Source organism: Ovis canadensis, chromosome 1, assembly GCF_042477335.2.
Source record: "Ovis canadensis isolate MfBH-ARS-UI-01 breed Bighorn chromosome 1, ARS-UI_OviCan_v2, whole genome shotgun sequence".
Taxonomy (NCBI): Eukaryota; Metazoa; Chordata; class Mammalia; order Artiodactyla; family Bovidae; genus Ovis; species Ovis canadensis.
The window spans coordinates 1,152,533-1,166,719 of NC_091245.1; the positions used below are offsets into that span (position 1 = coordinate 1,152,533).

Sequence of the window (14,187 nt, forward strand, 5' to 3'; positions counted from 1 at the left end):
TTAATATCTAAACAATAGTGCTTTATTGGTGAAAGGTTAGTTTCAGCGGATACAAAATTGCTGTGTAAAATAAGTTTTCAAAATACATTTTTATAGGTAAAGTTTTATCTCTTAGTAACTAAAGAGCAATTATCTATTAGCAAAAGTATTTAGATTGGAGCAGCAAAACAGAAGGGAATTTGAAAGTAGGTCCACCCACACCCACGCATCCATTAGGTGGCAGCTGGCACTGGACTTACTGGGCTTATACCGTCTACCACTTTGAAGTACTGCCACCCCACCCCCTTTTAAAAAACAGCTTTTACTAGCGTAGCTGATAAATGCCAAAATGGAACACTTCTTGGTAAATAAAACCTGTACACTGCACCCAAACCTACAGCTCTTGACCGCTCCCAGGCAGGCAGCAGCGAAGGGCAGTCGGGAGAACACCAGACGGCCTTCGCTGCGCAGCGCACCTGGCTAATGCTGCCACCATCTCCCTTCCTTCCTGGGCGGCCTCGGCCCTGCAGCGCAGCGCTTCTCCACGTCAGCCCCCGTGCTCCAGTGGGATGAGAACGCTGAGCCAGCAGCCACTCCCTCCAGTCTCCTTCCATGTGGCACTTCTGGGGACCGATCAACCGCGGGGCAAGGAACCGGCCGGTGCGGCACCCACGGTGGCGCCGCCAGCCAGCCCACAGGGCAAGTCTGAGAGCGCCTTCACTCTCAAGCCACCTGTGGACAAGTCTGTGCTAACACGTCAGGAAGGAAACCACGGCGGCTGAAAACGGATGGGACAGGCCACACACGGCTATCTGCCTGAACACCGTTGAGAGTGGGATTAGTCCAAGTGAAGCCAAACCAGGAGAACTGCGCTGGGAACCGTGGCGGCGCTGCCCAGACGCAGCTTCCACACCGCAGTCACAGGAAACACGCCAAGCCTGCCACAACGGCAGGCTTCTGCACAGACCAACTGCTAACTCCCCGTAAGAAGTTATGCTTGAATCTAGTTGAGTACAGAGCTCACCGACTCTCACCACATAGGCCGGGGTCTCAGCCGTGACGTGGAAACGGTCGCTCGAGGGCTTTTGTGGCAAACTCTATAGAACGTGGCTTGTGCTGAGTCCTCTGCACAGTGGTTTAAAAAATGGCCTCACAATTCAAAGACTTGTTTAAAAACTCACCCCTAACAGCCTGCTTGTAAAAAAGCTATTTAAGTATAAACATGTATCCAATTAGATACCTTTTCATTTGGTAAACAGATAACGTGCAGATGTATTAACAGCATGAAGCTATAGCAGCAGAACTGGTTTTGGACGTTGTGGTTGAACGAAAGTAAAGGCAGGGAGCAGGCGCCGCAGCCCGGGGAGAGGCGGCCCGGCACCCAGGCAGCTCATCCTTCTGTGTTCATGTCTCTGCCGCACAGGAACGTTCTCGGAAATCTGAACGTTCTAGAAGTAAATCTCGATTAGTCGGTTAGGCCAGTCAGACAAAATTCCCCTATTAACTATACGTGCTGACTGGTTCCTGGGAATCAGTTCTAGCGTTAGTGGTTACTTAAAGTGGAAGAATAAGGAAAATGGACAGTTCACTTCACAAAATATAAAGTATAACATAACAATGAAATGCAAATGTTAAGGTACTTCATACAAAATAACATTGAAAGTTCTAAAAAAAATTAAATTCTTAGGCACAGGTACTGTGAAATGTGGACAGGCACCCCCCCAACAGTCTTGAAAACACGCAGCTGTGTTACTCATCGGAATAGTTATCTTGAAAAGTGTTTCCTGGAAAGACAAAACACAAGACATTCATGTGGGAGTGAGGCCCTGCCCACTACTCAGACCACAACCAGCAGGATTTTTCTGTGTAGGAACAAAAGGGCAAAGGTTGAGCAGACAGTGGGCCCCAAGGACCACAGTGTCTACTAAAGGCAAAACCTCATTAACAAAGTTCTTGAAAACTGGGATGAAACATACGCAGAAATGTATTGGTTTTATGTACCCAAAGTGGAATTCTCATAATTCCGTAAAGCTTCAGAAAGAGGAGCGGCAGGACAGAGAAGTGAGCCAACAGCCATGGCTCCCTCCCGCCCCAGGGCAGCCCTGGCGCTCCGGGGCCCCTCTCCCTCCCACCGCCTCCCGGCAGGCGCACACCTGCCCAGGGAGCACCGCCCCCAGCGTCGGAAGGTCCACCAGCTGCCAAGGGTGAGACCACAGCGCCAGCGTCCTCCCTGCTGAAGCGGGGCCTCCACACCCACTCAGAGAGGCCCCTGGGACCTTCCCAAGGTTCCAACACGACGACCAAGGAGAAGCAGTCACCCCTGACCGGGGTGGGTCCCCTGGATGCTCCCTCTAGAAGTGCGTGCTTGTACCTCCTGCCTCCTTGTGTCCTTCTGTGCAGCGATTTCACAACTAAAACCTCTCCCAATAAGCCACCAAGGGCAAGGGCTTTATTTGGTGACCAGCACCCCCAACCTGGCCCTGCCCAGGTCCTTCATCAGCTGTGTGTCGTGGAGACCTCTGACAGGTGCCCAACCTCAGGGCCCCTCACCTTCTGTCTCACGAGTCCTGCAATGTGGTAGCTCAGCCTGCAACTGCTCACGTCGTCACAGACGTGAGTCACGTCGTCACAGTACGTAAGTGACGCTGCTACAGTCCCAGGCCCCTTAACCACACTGGAGACCCTCTGCCCAAATCCTGGCTTCTCCCCAGACCTGGGCTGGCGCACACTGTCTCGCCCCGGGCAGCTCCTCCAGGAAGTGGGCCGGCCTCCACCCCAACCCCACTCCTCCTCCGGGCTCTGACTTTACCTTCTGCTCCCTCCTCTTGGAGCTAGTTAGCCACTGCCTGGACAGCTCTAAGCGTCCCCTGTCCAAGGGGCAGGGAGAGGGCACTGCGGAGAGGCCGCACAGCCCGGCTAGACCCCCGGAGCCACGGAGGACGAGCGGTCAGGGCGGAGCTGCGGTGAGGGGCCAGGCCGGCAGCCTCCCTCGAGGGGACCCCTCAGCCCACCTCTACTTCTGCTCTGCCTGAGCTGTGCCAATTGCATGAAGTCCCCTCTGGCTCCTTCTTCCACTACCCTACATGCGGTTGGGTTTGCTCCTCACCATGTCTTCTCATAAGACTTTTAGGATCAAGAGATTTCTGGCCAAGAAACAAGAGCAGAGTCGTCCCATTCCTCAACAGATTCGAGTGAAAACTGCTAATAAACCCGGGTACCCCTCCGAGAGCAGATCCTGGAGGAGAGCCAAGCTGGGTCTGTCAGGGCCTCACACGGGAGCTGCAAACTGCGCTGCCACGCCTCCCGGCCCCAGCAGCAAGCGCGCCACTGCCGCCCAGTGGCTCACAGGAGGGGGGTGCTTGGCTCCCGGTGCTTCCTGCTTTCTCACTAGTGGTCCATGCGGCTTAGCAAGAAACACGGGAAAGCTTTCACTGGAAAAAATTCTCTTTGTAAAGATACTTTGAGCCTTAATAAATTTCAAATTGTATGACCAACAAAAGCTACTTTAGTATACAATTTTCTCCTACTGTTGAGATATTAAATCTCTAAAGTAGGAGTCTGGAGAGTTCTCGGGGGTGAATCCACCGCTACCGGGAAGGTGAGACCCAGCTCCTCGGGGACAGAAGCTCTGCACTCGTTTCAGGCCTCACCCTGTAGGTCTTGTCATCTGTATACTGAATTTTACCCTTAATAAATGTGATCTAGGAAGTCGGACATTTTCCTGTAGGGGTGTGGGTGGCGTGGGAACCTTTAACCTCTTGCCAGTCCGTCTGAGGGCAGTTGACAACCTCAACTTGTGACTGGCATCTAAAGTGGGGGCAGACTGGTGCTCAGTCTGGGATTGAGCCCCATGCTGCGGGGTCGGATGTGAGCGCCAGGCGGCAGGCGTGGGGACCTGCATGCATCTGGGAGCAGGAATGAGGTGTCCCAGGTGGGAGGAAACACAGGAGGGAAGAGCGGCCTTCTTCCCTACACAGGAAGGACCAGCTCGGCTTCCCACTCCAGCTGCTGACCACGCTTCCAGGGTGAGAAAACATGGCTGCTCTCCACTAGATGGGGCGTGGGAAGCCGTGGCCTCCCGGGAGCCACCCTCCCTCAGCGGCCGCGGCCGCTCCCCGGGCCGGGTCTTACCTCACACGTGGTGCCCATGGACCCCGCCGTCACCGTCGCCTCCCTGCAGCTGCAGCTGCATCTGCGCCTGCATCCGCGCAATCATCTCCTGCATGCGGCGGAGCTGTGGGTGCGAGCGGGGCACGTGAGCCTCGGGCCCTCATGGGGCCTCGATTGCAGCCCCACGAGCCAACTCGCGCCGCCTCTGACCAGCCAGTGAGAGACCCAAGGTCTCAACAGAACACCAAGCACACAAGAGAAGGCAATTCAAATGAAAAATGAAAAAGACCAAGAAACGGGAGAAATAGGAAACGAAAGACAGCACGAGAGCGTTTGACCTACAAAGGCTAGAAACAGCTGCTGCCCCCCCCCCGAGGGGACCGTCCCCGAGGGGCCCGAATCCCATGGTGACCGTCCCTGAGGGGCCCGAGGCCCGGCCGCTCCCACGGGGACCGTCCCCGAGGGGCCCGAATCCCATGGTGACCGTCCCTGAGGGGCCCGAGGCCCGGCCGCTCCCACGGGGACCGTCCCCGAGGGGCCCGAATCCCATGGTGACCGTCCCTGAGGGGCCCGAGGCCCGGCCGCTCCCTCGGGGACTGTCCCCGAGGGGCCCGAATCCCGGGGTGACCGTCCCCGAGGGGCCCGAATCCCGGGGTGACCGTCCCCGAGGGGCCCGAATCCCGGGGTGACCGTCCCCGAGGGGCCCGAATCCCGGGGTGACCGTCCCCGAGGGGCCCGAATCCCGGGGTGACCGTCCCCGAGCGGCCCGAGGCCCGGGGTGACCGTCCCCGAGGGGCCCGAATCCCGGGGTGACCGTCCCCGAGGGGCCCGAATCCCATGGTGACCGTCCCCGAGGGGCCCGAATCCCATGGTGACCGTCCCCGAGGGGCCCGAATCCCATGGTGACCGTCCCCGAGGGGCCCGAATCCCATGGTGACCGTCCCCGAGGGGCCCGAGGCCCGGCCGCTCCCTCGGGGACTGTCCCCGAGGGGCCCGAGGCCCGGCCGCTCCCGTGGGGGCCGTCCCCCCATCCCCTCACGGGCGCCCTGCGCCTCCACCCGGGGTCTCCAGGGCAGGCGGCCGCCCCGTCAGGGGCCCTGGGGCACCCGGCAGGCAGGCTCTGCAGGGACTACGCCTCGCTAGAAGCCGCGGTCCTCGCCCGCCCCCTGCCCCCTGGAGCTTCCTGTCGGCTCCGACTCAGCACACTTCTCGGGGCAGCTTTCTCTAGCTCCACCCCCCGTGTCAGTCATGCGTATTCCCTAAATTTTTCTTAATGACGGTGAGTGACAACTTCTGTCGTTATATTTTCACTGTCTGTGTGTATGAAAACTGCTGTTTTTTAAACCTTATACAAATCAGCCATGTTACTAAACTCTATTTCCAACTTTTCCCATTAAATTGCTATTGAACATTAGAAACTACAATACTTTTCGACTTACCTCAGCTTCCTTCTCCAGCAGTATCTGGTCTTTATTCATGTCCTCATTTTCCACTTTCCTAAGAGTGGAAAGAAATCACAAGTATAATATTATGACAAATACGGCTGGTCGTTTCTGATGAGAGATACCCAAAGTAAAATTTCACTTTACAACTTCTCAGAAACACAATTTCTGAGGAAAATCTATTGGAAATCATACAGACTAACTTTTTCGGACTAACAACATGAATGAGTAAGAAAAGAAAAAACGGTCAAAAAGAAAACACAAAATGGAAAATTCAAGACATTTTTCTTACTCTAAGCTGGGGGGGGTGGGTGGGTGGAACACTACCAACTTCACCCCAAAAACAGCAGATTTTATCTCAAGAGTAGGTTTCTAAGGTAAGTTCTGAACAAAGACTACAGCCGTCACACTGTGGAAGGAACGCGCTGTAAGCATCCAGGCCGAGGAGCGGGCGTGGAGGCCTCTGAGCCTGCAGACGCAGCCCCGCACGGCTGCTGCACGGCACCACGGCCTGACGGTCCGCGGACAACATGCTCTCACTGCCTCTAAATCCGTTCTTAACGTCTGGTCCCCAAATTAACACCACCTTAAAGTAATCTCCAAAGTGCACCTCATACATGGGTACAAAGGACCTTCTATGGAAAAAGGATTCAACACAAGCCCGTGGCCTTTCTACTAGAACTGTTCTTGATATAAATGATTAGAGACGCCTTTCAACAGGCAAAGCAGATCAAAAACACACCCGGCCCCATGAGCGATTAAACTAGCAACAAGTATGTGGAGATAGCTCTGGGCAGGACACCAGACGGCGATGCTGGCGGCCAGCTGAGCTGGGCACGGGAGCAGAGGGGACAGCACAGCTTGGGCAATGACCTGCCGCCTCTCTTGAGCCTCTCGGACCGGAAGTTCTCATAGTGCAGGTCCTGGGTCACCTCCTGGAGATCCTGCATGTGAGTGCTGCAAGACAAGAGACGCACCGGCGTTGGGCGGCACGCGCCTGCCGCTCGCAGGGGGACACCTGGTCATGCACACGCGGCACACGCCAGGAACGAGACCCCGGGGCACCTCCCACAGGAGACCACCGCCCACAGTCAGAGGGCGCGCCACCGAGGTGAGCGCTGCCTAAACCAGAGCACACTCCTCTGAAGGGACTTATGAGAACATGCAGTTCAGACGCTCGTGACTCCGCAAGCTTAACCTTTATACCAGAGGGAGCCTGTCACGGTTACCCGCGAAGAAAACCATCAGGGTGTCCAAGCCTGAGGTGGAGCACAGGCCCCGGCAGGAGAGGCCAGTCTGCGGTAGTCAGAAGCGGGCAGGCCTCCACACTGAGCTGGACCGCCCGCTTCAGGGGCTCAGGGAACCCCCGCTTGGAAGTCCCGCTCTCCCCCCAGGCGCCACCACGGGGAACAGACGGCACTCACATGAGCATCGTCCTCAGCTTCAGAAAGTCATTGTGCTCTGGGTTCTCCACCTCCACGACGCCCCAGGGGTACAGGCGGCCTCTGACCTTCTTGCCTTTGGCTTCAATCAGCTGATTGGATCCAACCACAGAGAAAGGGATGCTGGCCTAGAAGGAGACACACGGGGTAGCCTGGCTCCACACGGGGAACCCCAGCTTTCACTGCAAACACAGGGACGTGAGCAGAGAACACGCACGCTGCCGCCACCCGCAGGGCTCACTGCAAAGCCGAAGGCACACAGGCCACTTACAAGGGGCGGCTGTCTCCACGGGGGACAGGTGTACGGAGCTCAGCCTTCAGGAAGGGTTCTAAGCCTCGGGTGACAGCTATGCCGAAGCACGCCGAGAGCCAAACCACTAGTGTAACTGAGCCTGCCTGGGCAAGCCCAGAGGTCAAGCCTCCAGAAACCTGGCCCTCCGCCAGCTCTTTCCAGGTTAAATGTACTGACTGCAGGAAGTGGGGCTTCCCGGGTAGCACTGGAGGTGAAGAACCCGCCCGTCAGTGCAGGAGACCTGGGTTCAACCCCGGGGTCAGGAAGATCCCCGGAGAAGGAAGCGGCAACCCACTCCAGTGTTCTTGTCTGGGAAATCCCAGGGACTGAGGAGTCTGGTGGGCTACAGTCCAAGGGGTCACAAAAGAGTCAGACACGACTTAGCGGCTAACTAGCAGCCACCACAGGAAGGTAAGAGGGGCCGACCCTGTACATCTGGAGACCCAGCGCCCACCTTAAGAAGCCTCGTCTGCTCTTTGAAGTCCTCGTCTTCGTCGGACTCTGCGTCGGGCAAGTGATAGATCTTGATGCTGTGTTCCTCAATTTCATCCAGAATCTGAAAGGGCGACCACACCAGGAGCAACTGTAGCAAACTGCGTACTGTTCCAGTCACAGTTAACAGCCCGTATGAGAAATTTGCCGGAGCTATCCAGATGTCAACAAAGAATCCTACTGATTAAAACCATTTTCAAATGATCTTACGAACCACTCGAAAGCCTGGCGTGCACTCTGAGGGGTCCTCCGGTCAGAACAACAACAGGAATGCAGTCCCCCGCCCTGCCGAGGCCGCGGACTGACAGCCGTCCCCGAGCAGCGCAGAGGGCGCCGCACGCAAGCAGCCCGGCAAGGGGCCGCTCGGCACGGCCAGGAGGGGCCAGGGGGACACCTGCCAGTGGCCGGAGGGCAACAAAGAATCCAGGAGGGCTGGGAGGCAGGGCCGAGTGTGACTGGGGCTGACAAGCGGGCAAGTCCCCAGTGTCAGGAAGGGATCGAGGGTCTCGATTTCATCTAACAGGCCAAGAGTACTGAACCAAGTGGCAGAGTTGCCTAGAGGAAAAAAACTGGGCTGGAGTGGAAGGTAGCATGCATTCACCCGTCAGTCTACCAGAAACCTAGCCCCCAAGCCCTCGCACGTGCTGGGCATCCACCAGGTCTGGGGCAGGCTGGCCCTCTGCTCACCTTCACGCTAGAATCTGGGCTCTGAACGGAAGACAGAGCACAGGCCAAGGCAGCAGGAAGCAGCGCGGCTCCAACCTGCTCCCAAGCTTGTTCCTCCTTAGCGTGACTAGGGCCTCACGTGGTCAAAGGCCCACACCCGGTCACGAGCTAAGAAAAGGCCTCCCTGCATCCTGGCCTCAGCAAGCTGGCCTTGACCTGCTCAGGATGGCTCACTCCCTCCCTGCTGAGATGGAGAAGCTGAGCAGGGAGCCGGAAGCTGCTCTGTCCCCTGCCCCACAAGACAAGGCTTTCGCTGGGGATGAGGACAGAGCAAAGTTGGTAACTAGGCCACCCAGAATTGGAAGAGAGAAGAAAGTGATAAATCAACACTAGCCGTGCGAGCTCAGTCTGGGTGACGACAAGAACCATGGGATCGTTTTGACAGGGAGGGAGGGGCGGACAGAGGTCTGGGGACAGACGTCTGTAGACAAGGAAAGGAGCGTGTGGACAGGCACAGGAGAAAAGCCAGGTAAGAGGGGACTGGAAAGGCCCAAGATTCCATTTCACTTCAGACTCTGAGATCAAGACCTATGAGCTCTGTACACATCATCAGAGATGGATATAGAGCATTCTAACCCTGACAGCTCTCTCCACTGCATGTCTGAAATATATCTCCTATTAAGGTGAAGTCCCCTTAAGTGTGAGCTGCTCAACTGTTTACTGTCAGGGACAAAAGTGCCTAAGTTCTCAGGTGCTCTTCCAAGGGCCTGCGTGTTTTCTAAAAAAACTGGCAGCATTTAAGACAATAAAGGAGAAGGCTGACAGAAGACATCAGGAGAAACACAAGAACAGAAACGTCAGCAGGCGAAATCTTTTACAACACGATAATCAGCGTCTAAAAATACAGGCGCAACTATGAGGCGGTAAAAAACGCAATGGAGCAGCAAGGCTCTAAAACCCGGGAAACACCAACGGGGTTCAAGCGCCTAGAAGAGACTCGGACCAGCGACGGGGCGAGGGCCTCAGAAGATGGCTACCCTAAACACGGCAATGGTCCAGAGCCGGCCCGGGGTGCGGGGGAGGCCCACACCCAGGCTCCAGAGAGGCAGACAAGATACCAACTCATCTGAGGAAAAACACACTCTTTCAAAGTACAGCGCACATCCATTTCCTCCTAAGCTTACACGACCATGAGACAGACGCGCGCTGACGCTAGCAGCACCAGCACCAGGGAGGCCTGCTCGGTGGCCGCCCGCCGCCCCTCCCCGACCAGGAGGCCTGCTGGGTGCCCCCTCCCCGCCCAGGCCCAGGCCCGCCCCCTGGAGGCCTGCTCGGGCGCTCCCAGGCCCGCCCCGGGAGCCCAGCACGCACCCTTTTCTTCAGGCGCTCCCTCTCCTTCAGGGTGAGCGTGTCGGCTTTCGCGATGACAGGCACAATATTCACCTTGTTGTGGATCGCCTTCATGAACGCGACATCCAACGGCTTCAGTCTGAAAGTCATGTTTAAGGGAAGCGTGTTTCTCAGGACCGCCTCCCTTCTCACAGCGGCGCGCGCGGGCGGGGGCTGCGCGGGCGCGGGGGCTGCGCGGGCGCTCACGCAGGGCGGGGGCTGCGCGGGCGCTCACGCAGGGCGGGGGCTGCGCGGGCGCTCACGCAGGGCGGGGGCTGCGCGGGCGCTCACGCAGGGCGGGGGCTGCGCGGGCGCTCACGCAGGGCGGTGCCGCGCGGGCGGGCGGGGGCTGCGCGGGCGCTCACGCAGGGCGGTGCCGCGCGGGCGGGCGGGGGCTGCGCGGGCGCTCACGCAGGGCGGTGCCGCGCGGGCGGGCGGGGGCTGCGCGGGCGCGGGGGCTGCGCGGGCGCTCACGCAGGGCAGGGGCTGCGCGGGCGCGGGGGCGGGGGCTGCGCGGGCGCTCACGCAGGGCAGGGGCTGCGCGGGCGCGGGGGCTGCGCGGGCGCTCACGCAGGGCGGTGCCGCGCGGGCGGGCGGGGGCTGCGCGGGCGCTCACGCAGGTGCGGGGGCCGCGCGCGCGGGCGCTCACCCGTGCCCGAAGGGGGAGATGAAGTAGAAGCAGCAGTGCACCCTGTTGTCCACGATGTGCCGCCTGTTGAGGCCGCTCTCGTCGTGCAGGTACCGCTCGAACTGCTCGTCGATGTAGCAGATGATGGTTTTAAAGCTGAGAGACACAAACAGCAACCATCACGGGATACGAAGACAAACACGTTTCTCTAGCCCCCGCCCCTCTAGCAGATGTGACTTAATAACCCAACTGCAGGATGGAAACGGAAAGCCAACTCCTAGGTTTGGCAACACAGTGGCTTTTGGAAACTGCGCCAAGAATCATCTCCTCTACGCCCGGATGCGATAGGTTACAGAGCCTGCGCTGGCTGACAAGAGACAGCCGGGAGCCGGGGGGAGTGGGAGCAGGACTCCCGCAGACGGGCTGCAGCAGCGACGGCAGGAGCCAGGGAGGAACCCCAGGAGGAGCAGAGAGATGAGGGAGGCCCCCTGCCCCTCCCGCCCTCTCCCCGTCAGTGCTGGAAAGCTGCTGCCTTGGGTTTGCAGGATTAGGACCGAGAGAGGCTGTACAGTGAAAGCGGTGCTCCCTCCAGGGGGCACAGCCCAGACTGCCCTCACAGTCCACCTCCTCACTTCCTCACTGTGCAAACTCGCCAATAAGCAGCAAGTCTCTTCAGAGATCTCATCTTCTTGAATATGCAAAGGAGAAAGACTCCTATAATATCTCGTTCACTAGCCATGGTCCAAATCAAGGTGCTTTATTGATGTTAGCATTTGCTGTTTGGCTGGCTTTGTGATATCAGATCTCACTAGAATGCTCTTAAGAGAAAATACTCATTCCTTGGGAAATTCCTCATTAAAAACGCTATGATGAGAATGGTTTAAATCGCCTTATTCTGTCACACACAGCTACCCCAGACCCAGCGATCGTGAGTGACACGACGGACTGAAGCACATGGAGACACGCTTGGCAGGGGCACAGCCGCATCACCGAGGGCCCTGGGGACGCACCAGTCCCTGCAGTTGATGGCGTCCCCGTAGCCCGGGGTGTCCACCACAGTCAGACGCAGCTTCACCCCGCGCTCTTCAATCTCAACAGTGGAAGCCTCAATCTGGACAGTTCTTTCAATTTTCTCTAAAACAGAAGCAACCTTGTTACTTTCCTGTTATTAAACAAGTGACTCAGAAGTAGCTATTTCTCTTTAAGGACAGTTCTCAGAAGGTAACATGAAGATTGTGTAAAAAGGATCCCAGGGACAGCAAGAGAAACATTGTAGCTGAGATTAAAGGGCTGTAGTGAGGAAAAAAAAGTCAACATTGAAGACTGCAACTTCTCTTCCTGGGACAGGAAGAGCAATGAATGACTCATTTAAAGACTGCCCAGGGACTGCAGCCCTACTGTGGGGGCCCAGGGCCCAGGCTGATGGATTCACAGCCGACTCAGCAGCCTCACAAAGCCCAGTGGTCAGTGCTGGACACACACACCCAAGGGAAAGGGGTCAGATGACACCCATGCCCACAGAAACTTTCTCGGTATGCAGGCTTTTTCATGAGCAACCATTTTCACTTGATCCTCATCAAACACGTAATACAGGCAGGAACTATCACACCCTGTAGACAAAGAAATCAAGTGTGGGAAAGACAGGCCACAGGCCATGCAAGCATGCCAGGTGCAGCGCCCCTTCCCCTGCCCGACAGCTGTTGCGTCCAGAGTCACACAGAGCAGCAGGGCCGAGGCCCAGGCCCCTGGCTGCGCTCCGCAGCCCCAACCTCGCTGAGCTGCCACTGCAGCGCGGGACCTCCTGTACCTGCTGCTCCCGGGATAACTCTTTCTGGGTAGAGGTCGGTCAGAAACAGGCTGTTGATGAGCGTCGATTTTCCGAGCCCCGATTCACCTTGAAATGAAAAGGAATGTGATGTCATGATGTTACCTGTGCGACACAGTCAAGCCCGCTGAGTGCTGACGTGAGGCCTGGCCCTGGACTAAGCACCTCACAAACATCCTTCTCTGCATCCCGTGTGACCACAATGGATTTGGCACAACCGCCCTGGTCCCACTGATGGGAACAGGGGCTCTGAGGTCACTAGCCTGCACGCTCGGGCTGCTGTCCAGAGCAAGGCCTCAGTTGGAATCCAGAGAAATCTGAGAAATCATAAGACCATAATTCCGTATGTGGTGGTTTAGTCGCTCAGTTGTATCCGACCCCTGAGACCCGCCATGGGCTGCAGTCTTCCAGGCTCCTCTGTCCATGGGATTTTCCAGACAAGAATACTGGAGTGGGTTGCCATTTCCTTCTCTGGGGGATCTTCCTGACACAGGAATCAAACCAGAGTCTCCTGCATTGCAGGCAGATTCTTTACTGACTGAGCTACAAGGGAAACCCAACTCCATCTGACCTTTTGCCAAATATGTGGAATGGACTTGAAGTGGCTCCTTATTTTTTGATAAACAGAATGCACAGATTTTTAGGTATGGGCTCTGTTAACCTTTAGACTTAGCACATTTCAGAAAGCTGAACAGACACAACAGTGTCAAAGGAACCCAGCTTCCCGAGCTGTGGGGGCAGGGCGGGGATGCAGGGACACCCAAGACTCACGTGACCAGCCGGCCAGCAAGGTGGGAGCAGGCCCCCTCCCCCTTCCTGTTTCACTCACAGCACCACACCCCCTGCTGGTGGCCACCACGGGCAGGGCAGGCAGCACATGTTCCCCCAAGCAGTTAGTGAGTTAGAAACTGCTCTTCAATATTGTAAAGTAGCCTTCAATTAAAATAAATTTAATTAAAAGAATTAAAAAAATTCCTCTTCAACCACTAACTACGTATTCTGAATATTTGAAACTTAACTTCAAAGAAGATGTAGAACACCAAGAAATTGAAATGTATATTCCAAGGAAGAACAGCCAGACCCCACCACTTGGCCGGAGGCCGTCACCTAAGGCTCAGTTTTGTACGTGTTGGTCTGACCGGCCCTGGGCACCTCAGCTCCACCCCCTCTCTGTTATGTCCTGCAGAGTCAGGGAAGGAGCACACATCTGATCTGAAAATTACCTCTGGGAATATCAAGAACACAAAATTGAATCTGAAATTGGCAGACACATAATTCGGACTGTACTTTAACTAGAGTGCCGTTTTCATAGATGAGAAGTAACATTAAAGGGGCAAAACCAGAATCACATATTGAGCCTTTCCAAATATGAGAGCATAAGAATATGACCAAATGCGTGCTCTCGCATAAGTTACACTTTTAATAAACTGTCCAGTGATGCTCCTTCACTGCAGGTGCAGGGGCCCTGACCAGTTCGCCAAGCCCTCTCCGAGCGCCTGCCCAGGCGCAGATGGGGACACAACGGCGAGTCCCTGCCCCCGTGGGGCTCTGCAGTCCAGCAGGGGAGGTGACGGACAAACAAAGCCACCCTGTTACCAACAGAGTGGTGACAGCTCTGAGTAATCCAGCTGAAATCGGACCCAGGCCCGAAGACAGCTCAGCAAAGGCGTCTGGGCAGAGGTGCCCGACTCTGAACCATGAGTCTCAGCTTTAAGGGTGTAAGTGACTGTTTCCCTGGGAATCACTTTGGGGTGACATCCACAACCTGCTCATTAGCTCAGCAGACGAGGCCACCCCGGGCTGACCTCTGAGCACACCCAGCCCTGCTCTGTTCTGCACTATCATCTCCATCTCCTCTGAGAGTTTCCCTAACAGGTACCTGGCGATGGGCAGACAAGACACACACACAAGGCGTGGGCCAG

At 56.6% G+C, this 14,187-nt stretch overlaps 1 protein-coding gene across 2 annotated transcripts in view; it reads right to left on the reverse strand.

Annotated features, from left to right (window-relative positions):
• Positions 1–14,187, reverse strand: part of SEPTIN2 (septin 2) — a 28,766-nt gene continuing 14,579 nt past the window's right edge. For both annotated transcript variants that reach the window (XM_069583287.1, XM_069583277.1), the window contains exons 4-13: positions 12,248–12,334; positions 11,451–11,574; positions 10,462–10,596; positions 9,795–9,912; positions 7,720–7,821; positions 6,956–7,101; positions 6,405–6,488; positions 5,529–5,586; positions 4,111–4,213; positions 1–1,763 (exon numbers count right to left, since the gene is read on the reverse strand). In XM_069583287.1, coding sequence (XP_069439388.1) covers positions 4,112–4,213; positions 5,529–5,586; positions 6,405–6,488; positions 6,956–7,101; positions 7,720–7,821; positions 9,795–9,912; positions 10,462–10,596; positions 11,451–11,574; positions 12,248–12,334 — 956 coding nt within the window. In that variant the 3' untranslated portion in view covers positions 1–1,763; position 4,111. The remainder of the gene's footprint in view (positions 1,764–4,110; positions 4,214–5,528; positions 5,587–6,404; positions 6,489–6,955; positions 7,102–7,719; positions 7,822–9,794; positions 9,913–10,461; positions 10,597–11,450; positions 11,575–12,247; positions 12,335–14,187) is intronic.